General features: G+C 47.4%; 1 protein-coding gene across 1 annotated transcript; it reads right to left on the reverse strand.

Moving 5' to 3' along the window:
• Nucleotides 1-380: 380 nt before the first annotated feature.
• HGH1 (HGH1 homolog) lies at nt 381-25,284 on the reverse strand. Its single transcript, XM_058812336.1, has 7 exons — nt 24,983-25,284; nt 24,236-24,763; nt 21,224-21,321; nt 16,476-16,574; nt 13,638-13,729; nt 6,683-6,805; nt 381-1,919 (listed from the first exon to the last, which is right to left on the reverse strand). Exons 1-7 carry the CDS (start codon nt 25,282-25,284, stop codon nt 1,818-1,820), a joined length of 1,344 nt encoding a protein of 447 aa, XP_058668319.1. The 3' UTR covers nt 381-1,817.
• Nucleotide 25,285: the final 1 nt, after the last annotated feature.

Here is a 25,285-nt window from a genome sequence, read left to right on the forward strand (position 1 = left end):
GGGACACCGCACTGTCACTGTGGTGGCCCTTGGGGACACCCAGGGCACTGTCACCATGGGACCCTTGGGGACACGGCACTGTCACCGTGGGACCCTTGGGGACACCCAGGGCACTGTCACTGTGGTGGCCCTTGGGGACATCCAGGGCACTGTCACTGCGGGGCTCCTTGGGGACACCCAGGGCACTGTCACCGTGGTGGCCCTTGGGGACATCCAGGGCACTGTCACCGTGGGACCCTTGGGGACATCCAGGGCACTGTCACCGTGGTGGCCCTTGGGGACATCCAGGGCACTGTCACTGTAGTGGCCCTTGGGGACATCCAGGGCACTGTCACTGCGGGCCTCCTTGGGGACACCCAGGGCACTGTCACCGTGGGACCCTTGGGGACATCCAGGGCACTGTCACTGCGGGGCTCCTTGGGGACACCGCACTGTCACCGTGGTGGTGTATCTTGGGGACACGTTGTCACCACCGTGGCTCCCTGGGGACACTCGGGGCACTGCCACCGTGGGGACCCTCGGGGACAAAGAGCCACCCACGTGGACCCTTGGGGACACGAAATTGTCACCGCGGTGGCCCTCGGGGACATCGCACCCCCACGGTGGCCCCTGGGGACACGGTGTCCTTGTGGTGGCTCCTTGGGGACAGCACCGTGTCCCCGCAGCCTGTCCTGGTGTCACCTGTGCATCCTGGTGCCACCCTGGTGCCACCCTGGTGCCACCTGTCCATTTCGGTGCCATCCTGGTGCCATTTCGGTGTCACCTGGTGCCATTTTGGCGCCATTTTGGTGTCGCTTGTCCATCCCGGTGTCCCCTGGTGCCATCTGGAGCCATTTTGGCGTCACCCATCCGTGCTGGTGTGCCCCTGTGCCACCTGATGCCACCGGGTGTCACCCGTCTGTCCCGGTGCCCCCTGGCGCCACCGGGTGTCACCCGTCCGTGCCGGTGCCATCTCGGTATCCCCTGGTGCCACTGGGTGTCACCTGTCTGTCCTGGTGCCATTTCGGTGCCACTGGGTGTCACCCATGTGTCCCGGTGCCATTTCGGTGCCACCGGGTGTCACCCGCCTGTGCCGGTGCCATGCCGGTGTGCCCCGGTGTCACCCGTCGGTGCCGGTGCCCCCTGGGTGTCACCGGGTGTCACCCGTCGGTGCCGGTGCCATGCCGGAGTGCCCCAGTGTCACCCGTCTGTGCCATGCTGGAGTGCCCCGGTGTCAGCCATCGGCGCCGGTGCCATTTTGGTGCCACTGGGTGTCACCCATCTGTGCCATGCCGGAGTGCCCCGGTGTCAGCCGTTGGCGCCGGTGCCATTTTGGTGCCACCGGGTGTCACCCGTCGGTGCCGGTGCCATGCCGGAGTGCCCCAGTGTCAGCCGTCTGTGCCATGCCGGTGTGCCCCGGTGTCACCCGTCTGTGCCATGCCGGAGTGCCCCAGTGTCAGCCGTCTGTGCCATGCCAGAGTGCCCCGGTGTCACCCGTCGGCGCCGGTGCCATTTCGGTGCCACCGGGTGTCAGCCGTCGGCGCCAGTGCCATGCCGGAGTGCCCCGGTGTCACCCGTCTGTGCCGGTGCCATGCCGGAGTGCCCCGGTGTCACCCGTCTGTGCCATGCCGGTGTGCCCCGGTGTCAGCCGTCGGCGCCGGTGCCATTTCAGTGTGCCCTGGTGTCACCCGTCTGTGCCATGCCGGAGTGCCCCAGTGTCACCCGTCGGCGCCGGTGCCATTTCGGTGCCACCGGGTGTCACCCGTCGGTGCCAGTGCCATGCCGGAGTGCCCCGGTGTCACCCGTTGGCGCCGGTGCCATTTCGGTGCCACCGGGCGTCAGCCGTCGGCGCTGTCCATCAGGAGCCGCTCCAGGTGCTCGGGCACCTTCACCTCCAGCAGGTTCTCCAGGCCGGGCTCGGGCTCGTCCCCGATCAGCACCTGCAGGGACACCCCAAAAATGGGAAAAACACCCCAAAAACACCCCAAAAACACCCCCCAAAACACCCCAAATCCCACCCCAAAAACACCCCCCAAAACACCCCAAAAACAGCCCAAAACACCCCAAAAACACCCCCAAAAACACCCCCCAAAACACCCCAAAAACACCCCCAAAACACCCCAAATCCCACCCCAAAAACAACCCCCAAAACACCCCAAAAACAGCCCAAAACACCCCAAAAACACCCCCAAAAACACCCCAAAACACCCCCAAAAACACCCCAAAAACACCCCCAAAAACACCCCCCAAAACACCCCAAAAACACCCCCCAAAACACCCCAAAAACAGCCCAAAACACCCCAAAAACACCCCAAAAACACCCCAAATCCCACCCCAAAAACAGCCCAAAAACACCCCCCAAAACACCCCAAAAACACCCCCAAAACACCCCAAAAACACCCCAAAAACACCCCCAAAACACCCCAAAACACCCCAAAACCAGCCCAAAACACCCCAAAAGCACCCCCAAAAACAGCCCAAAACACCCCCAAAAACACCCCAAAAACACCCCCAAAAACACCCCAAAAACACCCCCAAAACACCCCAAAAACAGCCCAAAAACAGCCCAAAACACCCCAAAAACACGCCCAAAAACACCCCAAAAACACCCCCAAAAACACCCCAAAAACACCCCAATAACACCCCCAAAAACACCCCAAAAACAGCCCAAAACACCCCAAAAACACGCCCAAAAACACCCCAAAAACACCCCCAAAACACCCCAAAACACCCCAAAAACACCCCAAAAACACCCCAAAAACACCCCCAAAACACCCCAAAACACTCCAAAAACACCCCAAAAACAGCCCAAATCCCACCCCAAAAACACCCCAAAAACACCACAAAAAACACCCCAAAACCACCCCAAAAACACCCCCAAAAACACCCCAAAAACACCCCCAAAACCACCCCCAAATCCCACCCCAAAAATGGGAAAATCCCACTCCAAAAATGGCAAAATCCCTCCAAAAATCCCCAAAAACTGAGAAAACCCCACCCCCAAAATGGGAAAAACCCCCAAAAAACCCCCCAAAACGACAAAATCCTCCCCCCCAAAAATCCCCAAAGAACTGAGAAAACCCCACCCCAAAAATGGGAAAATCCTCCCCCAAACCCCCAGAAACTGAGAAAACTCCACCCAAAAAACGGGAAAACCCCTCCAAAAAAACCCCAAAAACGACAAAACCCCACCCCAAAACCAGGAAAATCCTCCCCAAAAACCCCAAAAACTGAGAAAATCCCACCCCAAAAATGGGAAGACCCCTCAAAAAAAACCCCAAAAAAAGAGAAAACCCCACCCCAAAAATGGGAAAATCCCTCCAAAAAAACCCAAAAACTGAGAAAACTCCACCCCAAAAATGGGAAAATCCTCCCAAAAACCCCAAAAACTGAGAAAACTCCACCCAAAAAATGGGAAGATCCCTCCTAAAATCCCAAAAAATTGAGAAAACTCCACCCCAAAAATGAGAAAATCCCTCCAAAAAAGCCACAAAAATGACAAAACCCCACCCCAGACACGGGAAAACCCCTCCAAAAAAACCCCAAAAACAACAAAACCCCACCCCAAAAATGGGAAGATCCCTCCAAAAATCCCAAAAAACTGAGAAAACTCCACCCCAAAAAAGGGAAAACACCTCCAAAAAAACCCCAAAAACTGAGAAAACCCCACCCCAAAAATGGGAAAATCCCTCCAAAAAACCCCCAAAAACTGAGAAAACCCCACCCCAAAAATGGGAAAAACCCCCAAAAAACCCCGAAAAACGACAAAATCCTCCCCCCCAAAAATGGGAAAATCCTCCAAAAAAACCCCAAAAACAACAAAACCCCACCCCAAAAACGGGAAAATCCCTCCAAAAAACCCCCAAAAACTGAGAAAATCCCACCCCAAAAATGGGAAAAACCCCCAAAAAACCCCCCAAAACGACAAAATCCTCCCCCCCAAAAATCCCCAAAAAACTGAGAAAACCCCACCCCAAAAATGGGAAAATCCTCCCCAAAAACCCCAAAAACTGAGAAAATCCCACCCCAAAAATGGGAAGATCCCTCCAAAAATCCCAAAAAACTGAGAAAACTCCACCCCAAAAAAGGGAAAACCCCTCCAAAAAAACCCCAAAAACTGAGAAAACCCCACCCCAAAAATGGGAAAATCCCTCCAAAAAACCCCAAAAACTGAGAAAATCCCACCCCAAAAATGGGAAAAACCCCCAAAAAACCCCGAAAAACGACAAAATCCTCCCCCCCAAAAATCCCCAAAAAACTGAGAAAACCCCACCCCAAAAATGGGAAAATCCTCCCCCAAACCCCCAAAAACTGAGAAAACTCCACCCAAAAAACGGGAAAACCCCTCCAAAAAAACCCCAAAAACGACAAAACCCCACCCCAAAACCAGGAAAATCCTCCCCAAAAACCCCAAAAACTGAGAAAACCCCACCCCAAAAATGGGAAAAACCCCCAAAAAACCCCGAAAAACGACAAAATCCTCCCCCCCAAAAATGGGAAAATCCTCCAAAAAAACCCCAAAAACAACAAAACCCCACCCCAAAAATGGGAAGATCCCTCCAAAAATCCCAAAAAACTGAGAAAATCCCACCCCAAAAAAGGGAAAACACCTCCAAAAAAACCCCAAAAACTGAGAAAATCCCACCCCAAAAATGGGAAAAACCCCCAAAAAACCCCCCAAAACGACAAAATCCTCCCCCCCAAAAATCCCCAAAAAACTGAGAAAACCCCACCCCAAAAATGGGAAAATCCTCCCCAAAAACCCCAAAAACTGAGAAAATCCCACCCCAAAAATGGGAAGATCCCTCCAAAAAAACCCCAAAAACTGAGAAAATCCCACCCCAAAAATGGGAAAATCCCTCCAAAAATCCCAAAAAACTGAGAAAACTCCACCCCAAAAAAGGGAAAACCCCTCCAAAAAAACCCCAAAAACTGAGAAAACCCCACCCCAAAAATGGGAAAAACCCCCAAAAAACCCCCCAAAACGACAAAATCCTCCCCCCCAAAAATCCCCAAAAAACTGAGAAAACCCCACCCCAAAAATGGGAAGACCCCTCAAAAAAAACCCCAAAAAAAGAGAAAACCCCACCCCAAAAATGGGAAAACCCCTCCAAAAAAACCACAAAAACGACAAAACCCCACCCCAAAACCAGGAAAATCCTCCCCAAAAACCCCAAAAACTGAGAAAATCCCACCCCAAAAATGGGAAAATCCCTCCAAAAATCCCAAAAAACTGAGAAAACTCCACCCCAAAAAAGGGAAAACCCCTCCAAAAAAACCCCAAAAAACTGAGAAAACCCCACCCCAAAAATGGGAAAATCCCTCCAAAAAACCCCCAAAAACTGAGAAAATCCCACCCCAAAAATGGGAAAAACCCCCAAAAAACCCCAAAAACAACAAAACCCCACCCCAAAAATGGGAAAATCCCTCCAAAAAACCCCCAAAAACTGAGAAAACCCCACCCCAAAAATGGGAAAAACCCCCAAAAAACCCCGAAAAACGACAAAATCCTCCCCCCCAAAAATCCCCAAAAAACTGAGAAAACCCCACCCCAAAAATGGGAAAATCCTCCCCCAAACCCCCAAAAACTGAGAAAACTCCACCCAAAAAACGGGAAAACCCCTCCAAAAAAACCCCAAAAACTGAGAAAATCCCACCCCAAAAATGGGAAGACCCCTCAAAAAAAACCCCAAAAAAAGAGAAAACCCCACCCCAAAAATGGGAAAATCCCTCCAAAAAAACCCCAAAAACGACAAAACCCCACCCCAAAACCAGGAAAATCCTCCCCAAAAACCCCAAAAACTGAGAAAATCCCACCCCAAAAATGGGAAGATCCCTCCAAAAATCCCAAAAAACTGAGAAAACTCCACCCCAAAAAAGGGAAAATCCCTCCAAAAAAACCCCAAAAACTGAGAAAATCCCACCCCAAAAATGGGAAAATCCCTCCAAAAAAACCCCAAAAACTGAGAAAATCCCACCCCAAAAATGGGAAAAACCCCCAAAAAACCCCGAAAAACGACAAAATCCTCCCCCCCAAAAATGGGAAAATCCTCCAAAAAAACCCCAAAAACAACAAAACCCCACCCCAAAAACGGGAAAATCCCTCCAAAAAACCCCCAAAAACTGAGAAAATCCCACCCCAAAAATGGGAAAAACCCCCAAAAAACCCCGAAAAACGACAAAATCCTCCCCCCCAAAAATCCCCAAAAAACTGAGAAAACCCCACCCCAAAAATGGGAAGACCCCTCAAAAAAAACCCCAAAAAAAGAGAAAACCCCACCCCAAAAATGGGAAAACCCCTCCAAAAAAACCACAAAAACGACAAAACCCCACCCCAAAACCAGGAAAATCCTCCCCAAAAACCCCAAAAACTGAGAAAATCCCACCCCAAAAATGGGAAAATCCCTCCAAAAATCCCAAAAAACTGAGAAAACTCCACCCCAAAAAAGGGAAAACCCCTCCAAAAAAACCCCAAAAAACTGAGAAAACCCCACCCCAAAAATGGGAAAATCCCTCCAAAAAAACCCCAAAAACTGAGAAAATCCCACCCCAAAAATGGGAAAAACCCCTCCAAAAAAACCCCAAAAATGGGAAGACCCCTCCAAAAAAGCCCCAAAAACGACAAAACCCCACCCCAAAACCAAAATCCCCAAATTTGCCCCCAAATTGCCCCAAATTGCCCCAAATTGCCCCCGGATCTGACCTGGATGAGGTTGTGGCAGGCGCGCAGCGCGGCGGCGTCGCTCTCCCACGCGTGCAGCTCCCGCAGCACCAGGTACGTCCCCGTGGACCTCAGGTGGCACCGACCCGCCTTGGTGGCCGCCAGCTGCGACGCGTTTGGGGAGAAATCGGGGAATTCGGGCATTTGGGGGTGATGGGAACCAAAACTCATCAAACAAACCCCAAAAAAACCCCTAAAAATCCAGGTCGGACGGTGAAATCTGTCGGGGGAACCGCGAAGTTCGTGGTGGAACAACAAGAAGTTCTCACAGAAGCTCAGAAAGTTCTCAAGGAAACCCAAAATTGCTCAGGAACCTCAAAATTCCTCAAGGAACCCCAAAATTCCTCGAGGAAACCCAAAACTCTTCAAGGAACCCCAAAATACCTCAAGGAACCCCAAAACTCTTCATCAAACACCAACAATTCCTCAAGGAACCCCAAAATTCCTCAAGGAACCCCAAAACTCCTCAGGAACCTCAAAATTCCACCAGGAAACCCCAAAATTCCTCAAGGTACCCAAAATTTCTCATGGGAAGCCCAAAATCCATCAAGGAACCCCAAAATACCTCAAGGAACCCCAAAACTCTTCATCAAACACCAAAAATTCCTCAAGGAACCCCAAAATACCTCAAGGAACCCCAAAATTCCTCAGAAACCCCAAAACTCCTCAAGGAACCCCAAAAATTCCTCAAGGAACCCCAAAATTCCTTGAGGAACCCTCAAAAAATCCTCAGGAACTTCCAGAATTCCTCCCAGGAACCCCAGAAGTTCCTCAAGGAACCCCAAAATTCCTCCAAGAACCCCAAAATCCCAGGTAGGACCCCCGGGACCTCAGGTGGCACCGACCCGCCTTGGTGGCCGCCAGCTGGGACACGTTTGGGGAGAAATCGGGGAATTTGGGGATTTGGGGGTGATGGGAACCAAAACTCGTCAAACAAACCCAAAAAAATGCTGAAAAATCCCAAAAAACCAACAAAAATCCAGGTTGGACGGTGAGGTTTGCGGGGGGAACCGTGAAGGTCTTGGTGGAACAACGAGAAGGTCTCAAAGAGGCTCAGAAAGTTCTCAAGGAAACCCAAAATTGCTCAGGAACCTCAAAATTCCTCAAGGAACCCCAAAATCCATCAAGGAATCCCAAAATCTCACAGGAACCCCAAAACTCTTCATCAAACACCAAAAATTCCTCAAGGAACCCCAAAACTCCTCAGGAACCTCAAAATTCCACCAGGAAACCCCAAAATTCCTCAAGGTACCCAAAACTCCTCAAGGAACCCCAAAATTTCTCATGGGAAGCCCAAAATCCATCAAGGAACCCCAAAATCGCAAGGGAACCCCAAAACTCTTCATCAAACTCCAAAAATTCCTCAAAGAACCCCAAAATACCTCAAGGAATCCCAAAACTCCTCAAGGAACCCCAAAATTCCTCAAGGAACCCCAAAACTCCTCAAGAACTTTAAAATTCCCCCAGGGAACCCCAAAATTCCTCAGAAACCCCAAAACTCCTCAAGGAACCCCAAAAATTCCTCAAGGAACCCCAAAATTCCTTGAGGAACCCTCATAAAATCCTCAGGAACTTCCAGAATTCCTCCCAGGAACCCCAGAAGTTCCTCAAGGAACCCCAAAATTCCTCCAAGAACCCCAAAATCCCAGGTAGGACCCCCAGGACCTCAGGTGGCACCGACCCGCCTTGGTGGCCGCCAGCTGGGACACGTTTGGGGAGAAATCGGGGAATTTGGGGATTTGGGGGTGATGGGAACCAAAACTCATCAAACAAACCCCAAAAAAACCCCTAAAAATCCAGGTCGGATGGTGAAATCTGTCGGGGGAACCGCGAAGTTCGTGGTGGAACAACGAGAAGTTCTCGCAGAAGCTCAGAAAGTTCTCAAGGAAACCCAAAATTGCTCAGGAACCTCAAAATTCCTCAAGGAACCCCAAAATTCCTCGAGGAAACCCAAAACTCTTCAAGGAACCCCAAAATACCTCAAGGAACCCCAAAACTCTTCATCAAACACCAACAATTCCTCAAGGAACCCCAAAATTCCTCAAGGAACCCCAAAACTCCTCAGGAACCTCAAAATTCCACCAGGAAACCCCAAAATTCCTCAAGGTACCCAAAATTTCTCATGGGAAGCCCAAAATCCATCAAGGAACCCCAAAATACCTCAAGGAACCCCAAAACTCTTCATCAAACACCAAAAATTCCTCAAGGAACCCCAAAATACCTCAAGGAACCCCAAAATTCCTCAGAAACCCCAAAACTCCTCAAGGAACCCCAAAAATTCCTCAAGGAACCCCAAAATTCCTTGAGGAACCCTCATAAAATCCTCAGGAACTTCCAGAATTCCTCCCAGGAACCCCAGAAGTTCCTCAAGGAACCCCAAAATTCCTCCAAGAACCCCAAAATCCCAGATAGGACCCCCGGGACCTCAGGTGGCACCGACCCGCCTTGGTGGCCGCCAGCTGGGACACGTTTGGGGAGAAATCGGGGAATTTGGGGATTTGGGGGTGATGGGAACCAAAACTCGTCAAACAAACCCAAAAAAATGCTGAAAAATCCCAAAAAACCAACAAAAATCCAGGTTGGACGGTGAGGTTTGCGGGGGGAACCGTGAAGGTCTTGGTGGAACAACGAGAAGGTCTCAAAGAGGCTCAGAAAGTTCTCAAGGAAACCCAAAATTGCTCAGGAACCTCAAAATTCCTCAAGGAACCCCAAAATCCATCAAGGAATCCCAAAATCTCACAGGAACCCCAAAACTCTTCATCAAACACCAAAAATTCCTCAAGGAACCCCAAAACTCCTCAGGAACCTCAAAATTCCACCAGGAAACCCCAAAATTCCTCAAGGTACCCAAAACTCCTCAAGGAACCCCAAAATTTCTCATGGGAAGCCCAAAATCCATCAAGGAACCCCAAAATTCCTCAAGGAACCCCAAAACTCCTCAGGAACCTCAAAATTCCACCAGGAAACCCCAAAATCCATCAAGGAACCCCAAAACTCTTCAAGGAAACCCAAAATTTCTCATGGGAAGCCCAAAATCCATCAAGGAACCCCAAAATTCCTCAAGGAACCCCAAAACTCCTCAGGAACCTCAAAATTCCACCAGGAAACCCCAAAATCCATCAAGGAACCCCAAAACTCTTCAAGGAAACCCAAAATTTCTCATGGGAAGCCCAAAATCCATCAAGGAACCCCAAAATCGCAAGGGAACCCCAAAACTCTTCATCAAACTCCAAAAATTCCTCAAAGAACCCCAAAATACCTCAAGGAATCCCAAAACTCCTCAAGGAACCCCAAAATTCCTCAAGGAACCCCAAAACTCCTCAAGAACTTTAAAATTCCCCCAGGGAACCCCAAAATTCCTCAGAAACCCCAAAACTCCTCAAGGAACCCCAAAAATTCCTCAAGGAACCCCAAAATTCCTTGAGGAACCCTCAAAAAATCCTCAGGAACTTCCAGAATTCCTCCCAGGAACCCCAGAAGTTCCTCAAGGAACCCCAAAATTCCTCCAAGAACCCCAAAATCCCAGGTAGGACCCCCGGGACCTCAGGTGGCACCGACCCGCCTTGGTGGCCGCCAGCTGGGACACGTTTGGGGAGAAATCGGGGAATTTGGGGATTTGGGGGTGATGGGAACCAAAACTCATCAAACAAACCCCAAAAAAACCCCTAAAAATCCAGGTCGGACGGTGAAATCTGTCGGGGGAACCGCGAAGTTCGTGGTGGAACAACGAGAAGTTCTCGCAGAAGCTCAGAAAGTTCTCAAGGAAACCCAAAATTGCTCAGGAACCTCAAAATTCCTCAAGGAACCCTCAACATTTCCTCAAAGAACCCCCAAAATTCCTCAAGGAATCCTCAAAAACTCCTTAAAGAAACCCCAAAATTCCTTAAAGAAACCCCAAAATTCCTCCTGGAACCCCAAAATTCCTTAAAGAAACCCCAAAATTCCTCCTGGAACCCCTAAATATTCCATAAGGAACCCAAAAATTCCTCAAAGAACCCTCAACACTTCCTCAAAGAAACCCCAAAATTCCTTAAAGAGACCCAAAAACTCCTCCTGGAACCCCAAAATTCGTCAAGAAACCCCAAAATTCCTCAAGAAACCCTCAACATTTCTTTAAAGATCTCCCAAAATTCCTCAAGGGACCCCCAAAATTCCTCCTGGAACCCCTCAATATTCCTTAAAGAACCCCAAAATTCCGCAAGGAACCCTCAAAATTTCCTTAAAGAAACCCCAAAATTCCCCAACAAACTCCAAAAATTCCCCAAGAAACCCCAAAATTCCTCAAGGAACCCCCAAAATTTCTCCTGGAAGCCCCATATTCCCCAAGGAACCCCAAAATTCCTTAAAGAAACCCCAAAATTCCTTAAAGAACCCCAAAATTCCTCAAGAAACACCAAAATTCCTCAAGGAACCCTCAACATTTCCTCAAAGAACCCCCAAAATTCCTCAAGGAATCCTCAAAAATTCCTTAAAGAAACCCCAAAACTCCTTAAAGAAACCCCAAAATTCGTCAAAAAACCCCAAAATTCCTCATGGAACCCTCAACATTTCCTTAAAGAAACCCCAAAACTTCTTAAAGAGACCCCAAAATTCCTTAAAGAAACCCCAAAATTCCTCCTGGAACCCCTAAATATTCCTTAAAGAGCCCCAAAATTCCTCAAGGAACCCTCAAAAATTCCTTAAAGAAACCCCAAAATTCCCCAAGAAACTCCAAAATTCCTTAAAGAAACCCCAAAATTCCTCCTGGAACCCTCAAAAATTCCTTAAAGAAACCCCAAAATTCCTCCTGGAACCCCTAAATATTCCTTAAAGAGCCCCGAAATTCCTCCTGGAACCCTCAAAAATTCCTTAAAGAAACCCCAAAATTCCACCTGGAACCCCAAAATTCCTTAAAGAAACCCCAAAATTCCTTAAAGAACCCCCAAAATTCCACCTGGAACCCCAAAATTCCTTAAAGAAACCCCAAAATTCCTCCTGGAACCCTCAAAAATTCCTTAAAGAAACCCCAAAACTCCTTAAAGAAACCCCAAAATTCGTCAAAAAACCCCAAAATTCCTCATGGAACCCTCAAAAATTCCTTAAAGAAACCCCAAAATTCCTCCTGGAACCCCAAAATTCCTTAAAGAAACCCCAAAATTCCTCCTGGAATCCTCAAAAATTCCTTAAAGAACCCCCAAAATTCCCCAAGAAACTCCAAAATTCCTTAAGGAAACCCCAAAATTCCTCATGGAACCCTCAACATTTCCTTAAAGAAACCCCAAAACTTCTTAAAGAGACCCCAAAATTCCTCATGGAACCCCAAAATTCCTTAAAGAAACCCCAAAATTCCTCCTGGAACCCCTAAATATTCCTTAAAGAGCCCTGAAATTCCTCAAGAAACCCTCAAAAATTCCTTAAAGAAACCCCAAAATTCCTCCTAGAATCCTCAAAAATTCCTTAAAGAAACCCCAAAACTCCTTAAAGAAACCCCAAAATTCGTCAAAAAACCCCAAAATTCCTCATGGAACCCTCAAAAATTCCTTAAAGAAACCCCAAAATTCCTCCTGGAACCCCAAAATTCCTTAAAGAAACCCCAAAATTCCTCCTGGAATCCTCAAAAATTCCTTAAAGAAACCCCAAAACTCCTTAAAGAAACCCCAAAATTCGTCAAAAAACCCCAAAATTCCTCCTGGAACCCTCAAAAATTCCTTAAAGAAACCCCAAAACTCCTTAAAGAAACCCCAAAATTCGTCAAAAAACCCCAAAATTCCTCATGGAACCCTCAAAAATTCCTTAAAGAAACCCCAAAACTCCTCCTGGAACCCCAAAATTCCTTAAAGAACCCCCAAAATTCCACCTGGAACCCCTAAAATATTCCTTAAAGAGCCCCAAAATTCCTCAAGGAACCCTCAAAAATTCCTTAAAGAAACCCCAAAATTCCTCCTGGAACCCCAAAATTCCTTAAAGAAACCCCAAAATTCCTCCTGGAATCCTCAAAAATTCCTTAAAGAACCCCCAAAATTCCCCAAGAAACTCCAAAATTCCTTAAGGAAACCCCAAAATTCCTCATGGAACCCTCAACATTTCCTTAAAGAAACCCCAAAACTTCTTAAAGAGACCCCAAAATTCCTCATGGAACCCCAAAATTCCTTAAAGAAACCCCAAAATTCCTCCTGGAACCCCTAAATATTCCTTAAAGAGCCCTGAAATTCCTCAAGAAACCCTCAAAAATTCCTTAAAGAAACCCCAAAATTCCTCCTGGAATCCTCAAAAATTCCTTAAAGAAACCCCAAAACTCCTTAAAGAAACCCCAAAATTCGTCAAAAAACCCCAAAATTCCTCATGGAACCCTCAACATTTCCTTAAAGAAACCCCAAAACTTCTTAAAGAGACCCCAAAATTCCTTAAAGAAACCCCAAAATTCCTCCTGGAACCCCTAAATATTCCTTAAAGAACCCCGAAATTCCTCCTGGAACCCTCAAAAATTCCTTAAAGAAACCCCAAAACTCTTCCTGGAACCCCAAAATTCCTTAAAGAAACCCCAAAATTCCTTAAAGAACCCCCAAAATTCCACCTGGAACCCCAAAATTCCTTAAAGAAACCCCAAAATTCCTCCTGGAACCCTCAAAAATTCCTTAAAGAAACCCCAAAATTCCTTAAAGAAACCCCAAAATTCCTCCTGGAACCCCTAAATATTCCTTAAAGAACCCTGAAATTCCTCAAGGAACCCTCAAAAATTCCTTAAAGAACCCCCAAAATTCCACCTGGAACCCCAAAATTCCTTAAGGAAACCCCAAAATTCCTCATGGAACCCTCAAAAATTCCTTAAAGAACCCCCAAAATTCCCCAAGAAACTCCAAAATTCCTTAAAGAAACCCCAAAACTCCTTAAAGAGACCCCAAAACTCCTCCAGGAACCCCAAAAGTCCTCGTGGAACCCCAATTTGGGCGTTGCTGACCAGCAGCAGCGTTTCCAGGAGCATCGTGCGGATGTCGGGCTGCTCCTCCCGCCGCTGCTCGGGGGGCAGGTACTGCAGCTCCAGCGGCAGCTCTGCAACCAAAAAGGGACAAGAAATGCGTTGGGGATGCTCCCAAAAATAAAACAAATACCCCAAAAAAAAAAAAACCACCCCAAAAATTTCCAAAAAAATCCCCAAAAAATCTCCACAAGAAATTCCTGCAAATTCTCAAAAAAATCCTAAAAAAACAAAAAAAAACCAAAAAAAAAAAAAAAAAAAAAAAAAAAAAAATCAAAAAAATCCCCCCAGAAATTCCCTAAAAAAATTCCCCAAAAATTACCCCAAAAAATTCCCAAAATCTCAAAAATTTAAAAAACCCCCAAAATTTCCCAAAAATCCCTCAAAAAATTCCCAAAATCTCAAAAATTTAAAAAATCCCAAAAATTCCCCCAAATTCCCCAAAAATTACCAAAATTTCCCAAAAATCCCTCAAAAATTCCCTAAAAAAAAATCCCCAAAAATTACCCCAAAAAATTCCCAAAATCTCAAAAATTTAAAAAATCCCAAAAATTCCCCCAAATTCCCCAAAAATTACCAAAATTTCCCAAAAATCCCTCAAAAAATTCCCAAAAAATTCCCCAAAATTTCCCCAAAATCCCCCCAAAAATTCCCTAAAAAAATTCCCCAAAAATTACCCCAAAAAATTCCCAAAATCTCAAAAATTTAAAAAATCCCAAAAATTCCCCCAAATTCCCAAATTTCCAAAAAATTACCAAAATTTCCCAAAAATCCCTCAAAAAATTCCCAAAAAAATCCCAAAAATTTCCCCAAAATCCCCCCAAAAATTCCCTAAAAAAATTCCCCAAAAATTACCCCAAAAAATTCCCAAAATCTCAAAAATTTAAAAAATCCCAAAAATTCCCCCAAATTCCCCAAAAATTACCAAAATTTCCCAAAAATCCCTCAAAAAAATCCCAAAAAATTCCCCAAAATTTCCCCAAAATCCCCCCAAAAATTCCCTAAAAAAATTCCCCAAAAATTACCCCAAAAAATTCCCAAAATCTCAAAAATTTAAAAAATCCCAAAAATTCCCCCAAATTCCCCAAAAATTACCAAAATTTCCCAAAAATCCCTCAAAAAATTCCCAAAAAATTCCCCAAAATCCCCCCAAAAATTCCCTAAAAAAAATCCCCCAAATTCCCTAAAAGTTCCCGAAAAAAATCCCCCTAAAATTCCCAAAATATTCCCCAAAAAATCCCCCGAAAAAAAATCTCCAGGGGCAGCTCTGCAACGGGGAAGGGAGAAATGGATTGGGGATGGTCCAAAAAATAAAGAAAAATAAAATAAAAAAATTCCCGAAATTTCCCCCAAAAATTCCCAATAAAATTTCCCAAAATAAAAAAAATATTCCCCCCAAAAAATTCCCCAAAATTTCCCCCCAAATCCCAAAATATTAAAAACAAAAAAATTTCCCGAAAATAAAAAATTCCCAAAAAATAATAAAAAAAATCCCCCCCAAAAATATTCCCCAAAAAATTCCAGAAAAAAATTCCAAAACATTCCCCAAAAAACTCCGCAAAAAATTCCCCCCAAAATTCCCAAAAAATCCCAAAAAATTCCCCCAATTCCCCAAAATTTCCAAAAAAATTTCCCAAAAAATTCCCTACAAAATCCCCCCAAAATTAAAAAAAACTCCCAAAAAATCCCAAACTAATCCCAAAATAACCTCAAAAAATTCCCAAAAAATTTCCAAAACCCCCCCAAAATCCCCAAATTTTCCCCAAATCCCCTAAAAAATTTCCAAAAAAAATTCCCCAAAATTTCCCAAAAAAATTTTCCCAAATTTTCCCAAAATTTCCCTCAAAAATTCCCAATAATTTGAAAAACCCCAAAAATTCTCAAAAATCCCCCCAAAAATTCCCAAAATTCCAAAAAAAAACTCCAAAAAATTCCCGACAAAATAAAAAAAAACCCAAAAAAACAAACTAATCCCCCAAAATCCAAAAAGTTTCCCAAATCTTCCTAAAGTATTCTTTAAAAAAATCCAAGAAATTCCCAAAAATTTCCAAAAAATTCTGAAAAAAAATCCCTAACAAATCGCCAAAATTCCAAGAAAATCCCCCAAAAATTCCAAAAAATTAGCCCAAAATTCCCAAATATTCCTAAAATAATCTCAACAAAATTCCCCATAAAATTCCCAAAATCCCCCCAAAAAATCCCCCAAAAAATCCCCCAAAAATCCCCAAAATAAAAAAAAAATCCCAAAAATTCTAAAAAAATCCCAAAAATCGCCCAAAAAATTCTCAAAAAATCCCCCAAAAATCCCAAAATTCACCCTCATAATTTTCCAAAATTTCCCACAAAATTCCCGAAAAACTTCCCAAAAAAACTCCCAAAAATTCCCAAAAAGCCCAGAAAAAATTCCCAAAAGTTCTCCAAAATTAAAAAAAAAAAAAAAACCAAAATTTCCCCAAAAATTCCCCCCCCAAAAATCCCAAAAATTCCCCCAAAATTAAAAAAAAAATTCCCAAAAATTTCCACAAAATTCCCCCCAAAAATTCCCCCAAATTCTCCTAAAAATTTCCCCCCAAAAAATCCCCAAAATTTCCCCAAAAAATTCCAAAAAGATTTTTGAAATTCCCAAAAAATTCCCAACAACTCAAAAAAATCCCCAAAAATTTCCCATAAAATCCCCCGAAAAATTAAAAAATCCCCCCAAAATCCCCAGTAAAATCCCCAGTAAAATTCCCACAAATCCCCCTGAAAATGCCCCCAAAATTCCCAGAATCTCCCCCCAAAATTCCCAAAGGAATTCCCCCGAAGGCCGGATTCGCTCACGCTCCATCTCGTGCTCGGGCAGCTCCTCGGGGCCGGCCAGGGGCAGCAGCAGCCGCGGCAGCGCCTCCAGCGCGGGGCTCAGCAGCCAAGCGTGGTGCTCTGCCAATTCCACAAATTCCTCAGCCCAAAATGCCCAACATTCCCAAAATGCCCAGCATTCCCTATCCCAACATTCCCAAAATGCCCAGCATTCCCAAAATGCCCAACATTTCTCATCCCAACATTCCCAAAATGCCCAACATTCCCCAGCCCAACGTTCCCAACATTCCTCAGCCCAACATTCCCAACATTCCCAAAATGCCCAGCATTCCCCAGCCCAACATTCCCAAAATGCCCAACATTCCCAAAATGCCCAGCATTCCCTATCCCAACATTCCCAACGTTCCCCAACATCCCTCATCCCAACATTCCCAAAATGCCCAGCATTCCTCATCCCAACATTCCCAAAATGCCCAGCATTCCCCACCCCAACATTCCCAAAATGCCCAACATTCCCAAAATGCCCAACATTCCTCAGCTCAACATTCCAAAATGCCCAACATTCCTCATCCCAAAATTCCCAAAATGCCCAGCATTCCCCAGCCCAACATTCCCAAAATGCCCAACATTCCCCAGCCCAACGTTCCCAACATTCCCAAAATGCCCAACATTCCCAAAATGCCCAGCATTCCTCATCCCAACATTCCCAAAATGCCCAACATTTCTCATCCCAAAATTCCCAAAATGCCCAGCATTCCCCAGCCCAACGTTCCCAACATCCCTCAGCCCAACATTCCAAAATGCCCAACATTCCTCATCCCAAAATTCCCAAAATGCCCAGCATTCCCTATCCCAACATTCCCAAAATGCCCAGCATTCCCCAGCCCAACATTCCCAAAATGCCCAACATTCCCCAGCCCAACGTTCCCAACATTCCCAAAATGCCCAACATTCCCAAAATGCCCAGCATTCCTCATCCCAACATTCCCAAAATGCCCAGCATTCCCTATCCCAACATTCCCAAAATGCCCAACATTTCTCATCCCAAAATTCCCAAAATGCCCAGCATTCCCCAGCCCAACGTTCCCAACATTCCTCATCCCAAAATTCCCAAAATGCCCAGCATTCCCTATCCCAACATTCCCAAAATGCCCAGCATTCCCTATCCCAACATTCCCAAAATGCCCAGCATTCCCAAAATGCCCAACATTTCTCATCCCAACATTCCCAAAATGCCCAGCATTCCCAAAATGCCCAACATTTCTCATCCCAACATTCCCAAAATGCCCAACATTCCTCAGCCCAACGTTCCCAACATTCCTCAGCCCAACATTCCCAACATTCCCAAAATGCCCAGCATTCCCCATCCCAACATTCCCAAAATGCCCAACATTCCCAAAATGCCCAGCATTCCCTATCCCAACATTCCCAAAATGCCCAACATTCCCAAAATGCCCAGCATTCCCTATCCCAACATTCCCAACGTTCCCCAACATCCCTCATCCCAACATTCCCAAAATGCCCAGCATCCCTCATCCCAACATTCCCAAAATGCCCAGCATTCCCCAGCCCAACATTCCCAAAATGCCCAACATTCCCTATCCCAACATTCCCAAAATGCCCAACATTCCCCAGCCCAACGTTCCCAACATTCCCAAAATGCCCAGCATTCCCCAGCCCAACATTCCCAAAATGCCCAGCATTCCTCATCCCAACATTCCCAAAATGCCCAGCATTCCCTATCCCAACATTCCCAAAATTCCCAGCATCCCTCATCCCAACATTCCCAAAATGCCCAGCATTCCCTATCCCAACATTCCCAAAATTCCCAGCATTCCTCATCCCAACATTCCCAAAATGCCCAGCATTCCCTATCCCAACATTCCCAAAATGCCCAACATTCCCCAGCCCAACGTTCCCAACATTCCCCAGCCCAACATTCCCAAAATGCCCAACATTCCCTATCCCAAAATTCCCAAACTGCCCAACATCCCTCATCCCAACATTCCCAAAATGCCCAACATTCCCTATCCCAACATTCCCAAAATGCCCAACATTCCCCAGCCCAACATTCCCAAAATGCCCAACATTCCCAAAATGCCCAGCATTCCCTATCCTAACATTCCTAAAATGCCCAGCATTCCTCAGCCCAACGTTCCCAACCTTCCTCATCCCAAAATTCCCAAAATGCCCAGCATTCCTCATCCCAAAATTCCCAAAATGCACAACATTCCTCAGCCCAAAATGCCCAACATTCCTCAGCCCAACGTTCCCAACATTCCTCAGCCCAACATTCCCAAAATTCCCAACATTCCTCAGCCCAACGTTCCCGACCTTCCTCAGCCCAAAATTCCCAAAATGCCCAACATTCCTCAGCCCGAAATTCCCCAGCCCAAAATTCCCAACATTCCCATTTATCCCATAAATCCCGTGAATCCCACACATCCCAAATTCCCAAATTCCCATTTTTTACCGTGCTGGAAGCAGCAGTTCCTCAGAGCTCCATTCCCATTTATCCCACATATCCCATTTATCTCACATATCCCATTTATCCCACACACCCCATAAATCCCAACTGCCCCATCTATCCCACACTTCCCAGATTCCCAAAATTCCCCAAATTCCCATTTTTTACCGTGCTGGAAGCAGCAATTCCTCAGAGCTCCATTCCCATATATCCCATATCCCATTTATCTCACATATCCCATTTATCCCACATACCCCATAAATCCCAACTGCCCCATTTATCCCACACATCCCAGATTCCCAAAATTCCCCAAAATCCCAAATTCCCATTTTTTACCATGCTGGAAGCAGCAATTCCTCAGAGCTCCATTCCCATATATCCCATTTATCCCATATATCCCATTCATCCCACACACCCCATAAATCCCAAATGCCCCGTAAATCCCACACGTCCCAGATTCCCAAAATTCCCCAAATTCCCAAATCCCCATTTTTTACCGTGCTGGAAGCAGCAGTTCCTCAGAGCTCCATTCCCATATATCCCATTTATCCCATTTATCCCACATACCCCATAAATCCCAACTGCCCCATTTATCCCACACATCCCAAATTCCCAAAATCCCCCAAATCCCCATTTTTTACCGTGCTGGAAGCAGCAGTTCCTCAGAGCTCCATTCCCATGTATCCCATTTATCCCATATATCCCACATACCCCATAAATCCCAACTGCCCCATTTATCCCACACATCCCAGATTCCCAAAATTCCCCAAAATCCCAAATTCCCATTTTTTACCATGCTGGAAGCAGCAATTCCTCAGAGCTCCATTCCCATATATCCCATTTATCCCATTCATCCCATTCATCCCACACACCCCATAAATCCCAAATGCCCCGTAAATCCCACACGTCCCAGATTCCCAAAATTCCCCAAATTCCCCAAATTCCCAGTTTTTACCGTGCTGGAAGCAGCAGTTCCTCAGAGCTCCATTCCCATTTATCCCACATATCCCATTTATCCCACATACCCCATAAATCCCAACTGCCCCATTTATCCCACACATCCCAAATTCCCAAAATCCCCCAAATTCCCATTTTTTACCGTGCTGGAAGCAGCAGTTCCTCAGTGTTCCATTCCCATGTATCCCATTTATCCCATATATCCCACATACCCCATAAATCCCAACTGCCCCATTTATCCCACACATCCCAGATTCCCAAAATTCCCCAAATTTCCCAAAATTCCCATGTTTTACCGTGCTGGAAGCAGCAGTTCCTCAGAGCTCCATTCCCATGTATCCCATTTATCCCATATATCCCACATACCCCATAAATCCCAAATGCCCCATTTATCCCACACAACCCAAAATTCCCTAAATTCCCCAAATTCCCAGTTTTTACCGTGCTGGAAGCAGCAGTTCCTCAGAGCTCCATTCCCATATATTCCATTTATCCCACATACCCCATAAATCCCAACTGCCCCATTTATCCCACACAACCCAAAATTCCCTAAATTCCCCAAATTCCCAGTTTTTACCGTGCTGGAAGCAGCAGTTCCTCAGAGCTCCATTCCCATGTATCCCATTTATCCCATATATCCCACATACCCCATAAATCCCAACTGCCCCATTTATCCCACACATCCCAGATTCCCAAAATTCCCCAAATTTCCCAAAATTCCCATGTTTTACCGTGCTGGAAGCAGCAGTTCCTCAGAGCTCCATTCCCATGTATCCCATTTATCCCATATATCCCACATACCCCATAAATCCCAACTGCCCCATTTATCCCACACAACCCAAAATTCCCTAAATTCCCCAAACTCCCAGTTTTTACCGTGCTGGAAGCAGCAGTTCCTCAGAGCTCCATTCCCATATATCCCATTTATCCCACATACCCCATAAATCCCAACTGCCCCATTTATCCCACACATCCCAGATTCCCAAAATTCCCTAAATTTCCCAAAATTCCCATGTTTTACCGTGCTGGAAGCAGCAGTTCCTCAGAGCTCCATTCCCATGTATCCCATTTATCCCATTTATCCCACATACCCCATAAATCCCAACTGCCCCATTTATCCCACACATCCCAAATTCCCTAAATTCCCCAAAATCCCAAATTCCCATTTTTTACCGTGCTGGAAGCAGCAGTTCCTCAGAGCTCCATTCCCATATATCCCATTTATCCCATTTATCCCACGTATCCCATTCATCCCACATACCCCATAAATCCCAACTGCCCCATTTATCCCACACATCCCAGATTCCCAAAATTCCCCAATTTTCCCCAAATTCCCAGTTTTTACCGTGCTGGAAGCAGCAGTTCCTGAGCGCCCCCACAATTCCCCTCCGCAGCTCCGTGTCCGGGCAGCGCAGCAGCGCCAGGAGCCGCCCCAGCACCCGCCTGCAAAAAAAACACCCCAAAATCACAATCCCGGCCTTCCTTCTCAAAGATAAAAACAATTCCTAAAAATGAATTAAGAAAAAAAATAAAATCTCAAAACTAGCCACAAAAATCACCAAAAAAAATCACCCAAAAACCACAAAAAAAAAAAAAAAAAAAAACCACCCCAAAATCACAATTTCGGCCTCTGTTTTCAGAAATAAAAATTATTACAAAAAGAAGTGCCAAAAAATACCCCCAAAATCATAAAATGTTGATAAAAATTCTGATTTTTTAAATTTTCTCTCAACTCTTAGGCTACAGCAGTGCCCGGCGGCCCTCGGGGGCCGGGCTGAGGCCGAAATTTCCAATAAAAATTTTCATTTCTGATTTTCCCTCCCCCCCTTGGGCTCCAGAAGCGCCCGGCGGCCCTCGGGAGCCCAAATTTACAATCAGAATTCCCATTTTTTATTCCAAGTTTCCCCTCACCCCTCCGGCTCCAGCAGCACCCCGAGCTCCACCAGGAGCCGAAATTTCAAATAAAAATAAAAATTAAAATTCCCTTTTCAACTCCAGCTCACCCTGAGGGCTCCGGCAGCGCCCAGCGGCCCTCGGGGGCCTGGCTGAGGGCAAAATTACAAATAAAAAATCCCATTTTTATTCCAAATTTTCCCTCACCCCTCAGGCTCCAGCAGCACCCCAAGCTCCACCGGGGGCCGAAATTTCAAACAAAAATAAAAATATAAATTCCCTTTTTCATTCCCGGTCACCCTGAGGGCTCCAGGAGCACGCGGTTGCCCTCGGGGGCCGAAATTTAAAATAAAAATTCCCATTCTTTATTCCTGCTCACTCTGCGGGTTCCAGCAGCGCCCGGCGGCCCTCAGGGGCCTGACTGAGGTTGCAGAGCCGCTGAAATTTCAAATAAAAATAAAAATAAAAATTCCCATTTGTATTGTCATTCACCCTGAGGGCTCCAGCAGCGCCCGGCAGCCCTCGGAGGCCCGGCGGAGGTTGCAGAGCCGCTGAAATTTCCAATAAAAATAAAAATAAAAATTCCCATTTGCATTGTCATTCACCCTGAGGGCTCCAGCAGCGCCCGGCAGCCCTCGGAGGCCCGGCTGAGGTTGCAGAGCCGCTGAAATTTCCAATAAAAATAAAAATAAAAATTCCCATTTGTATTGTCATTCACCCTGAGGGCTCCAGCAGCGCCCGGCAGCCCTCGGAGGCCCGGCTGAGGTTGCAGAGCCGCTGAAATTTCCAATAAAAATAAAAATAAAAATTCCCATTTGTATTGTCATTCACCCTGAGGGCTCCAGCAGCGCCCGGCGGCCCTCAGGGGCCTGACTGAGGTTGCAGAGCCGCTGAAATTTCCAATAAAAATAAAAATTCCCATTTGCATTGTCATTCACCCTGAGGGCTCCAGCAGCGCCCGGCAGCCCTCGGAGGCCCGGCGGAGGTTGCAGAGCCGCTGAAATTTCCAATAAAAATAAAAATAAAAATTCCCATTTGTATTGTCATTCACCCTGAGGGCTCCAGCACCGCCCGGCAGCCCTCGGAGGCCCGGCGGAGGTTGCAGAGCCGCTGAAATTTCCAATAAAAATAAAAATAAAAATTCCCATTTGCATTGTCATTCACCCTGAGGGCTCCAGCAGCGCCCGGCAGCCCTCGGAGGCCCGGCGGAGGTTGCAGAGCCGCTGAAATTTCCAATAAAAATAAAAATAAAAATTCCCATTTGCATTGTCATTCACCCTGAGGGCTCCAGCAGCGCCCGGCAGCCCTCGGAGGCCCGGCTGAGGTTGCAGAGCCGCTGAAATTTCCAATAAAAATAAAAATAAAAATTCCCATTTGTATTGTCATTCACCCTGAGGGCTCCAGCAGCGCCCGGCAGCCCTCGGAGGCCCGGCTGAGGTTGCAGAGCCGCTGAAATTTCCAATAAAAATAAAAATAAAAATTCCCATTTGTATTGTCATTCACCCTGAGGGCTCCAGCAGCGCCCGGCGGCCCTCAGGGGCCTGACTGAGGTTGCAGAGCCGCTGAAATTTCCAATAAAAATAAAAATTCCCATTTGCATTGTCATTCACCCTGAGGGCTCCAGCAGCGCCCGGCAGCCCTCGGAGGCCCGGCGGAGGTTGCAGAGCCGCTGAAATTTCCAATAAAAATAAAAATAAAAATTCCCATTTGTATTGTCATTCACCCTGAGGGCTCCAGCACCGCCCGGCAGCCCTCGGAGGCCCGGCGGAGGTTGCAGAGCCGCTGAAATTTCCAATAAAAATAAAAATAAAAATTCCCATTTGCATTGTCATTCACCCTGAGGGCTCCAGCAGCGCCCGGCAGCCCTCGGAGGCCCGGCTGAGGTTGCAGAGCCGCTGAAATTTCCAATAAAAATAAAAATAAAAATTCCCATTTGTATTGTCATTCACCCTGAGGGCTCCAGCAGCGCCCGGCAGCCCTCGGAGGCCCGGCTGAGGTTGCAGAGCCGCTGAAATTTCCAATAAAAATAAAAATAAAAATTCCCATTTGCATTGTCATTCACCCTGAGGGCTCCAGCAGCGCCCGGCAGCCCTCGGAGGCCCGGCGGAGGTTGCAGAGCCGCTGAAATTTCCAATAAAAATAAAAATAAAAATTCCCATTTGCATTGTCATTCACCCTGAGGGCTCCAGCAGCGCCCGGCAGCCCTCGGAGGCCCGGCGGAGGTTGCAGAGCAGCGCCCCGAGCTCCGCCAGCGGCCAGAATTACATAGAAATAAAATTAAAACTAAAACTGAAAATCCCCATTTTAATCCCAGCTCACCCTGAGGGCTCCGGCAGCGCCCGGCGGCCCTCGGGGGCCTGGCTGAGGTTGCAGAGCAGCGCCCCGAGCTCCGCCGAGAGCCGAAATTCCAAATAAAAATAAAAAAACATTTTTAAAAAATTTCCCAATTCTTATTTTCACTCACCCTGAGGGCTCGAGCAGCGCCCGGCGGCCCTCGGGGGCCTGGCTGAGGTTGCAGAGCAGCGCCCCGAGCTCCGCCGGCGGCCGCTCGGCGCTCAGCGCCCGCAGCAGCGCCTCCTCCGCCCCGGGGCCCAGCGCCCGCAGCACCCGCGGCGCCGCCGCCGCGTCCCGGCTCAGGTTGGCCAGCACCCCGCACGCCGCTCCGCAGCGGGGGAGGAGCGGGAGGAGCGAAGGGACAGCGGCGAGCAGCGGCTCCAGCGCGGCGGGCTCGGAGGAGGCGTTCACCAGCGCGGCCAAGGCGGGCCGCGCTCCACGCGAGGCCGAGGCGGCCATGGCGGACAAGGCCGACAAGGCCGCGGGATGTTCGGCGAGCAGCGCCCGGCCTGAGGCGCTGCCAGACAGGGCTAGAGCGGCCTCGGCTGCTTCGGGAGCGGCGGGGGAGGACGGGGAGAGCAGCGCCGTGAGCTCCGACAGAGCCACGGACGGGGAGGGCTCCGCGATGGGCGCCGCCATGGCCGCCTTCGTCTCCGCCCTTTGGGGGTGTTGCGTAGCAACGGGGAGATTGATGGGAGTAACAGCCAATCAGCGCCGCGGAAATAGGGACGAGCGGGGAATAAGCCAAAAGGATGAGGGCATGAAGGCGGAAAGGGTGGGGCTAAAGGAGAAAGGAAGTTGTGCGGAAAAACGCCGTATGGCCCCAAAGACCAGCGCCAATTCGGGCACGACTTAATTAAACCACGAAAAGACAGACGGGGCCGCAGCCGCTTCTGTTATGGCCGCCCGCGGACCCTCGTCCGTCGCCGTGACAGGAGCGCCGTCAGCTCCTACACGGCCGCCCGCAGTAGCGGCGTCAACCTCGCGGCGTCGCCTGGCAACTGCTCTGATTGACAGTTCCTTGAGCCAATCAGCAACGAGAAAACTGAGAGGTGGAAAAGGCTGAGCCAATTGAATGCCGAGAAATGCCGGAAGTTTAGTGACGTAAAGGGAGGAATTGTAGGGAGAAACACAGGGCGGGCCCTGAGACTGAGCCACCGGCTCCTGCAGCGCCGCCATA

The sequence above is a fragment of the Ammospiza caudacuta genome, chromosome 1 (assembly GCF_027887145.1).
Source record: "Ammospiza caudacuta isolate bAmmCau1 chromosome 1, bAmmCau1.pri, whole genome shotgun sequence".
Taxonomy (NCBI): Eukaryota; Metazoa; Chordata; class Aves; order Passeriformes; family Passerellidae; genus Ammospiza; species Ammospiza caudacuta.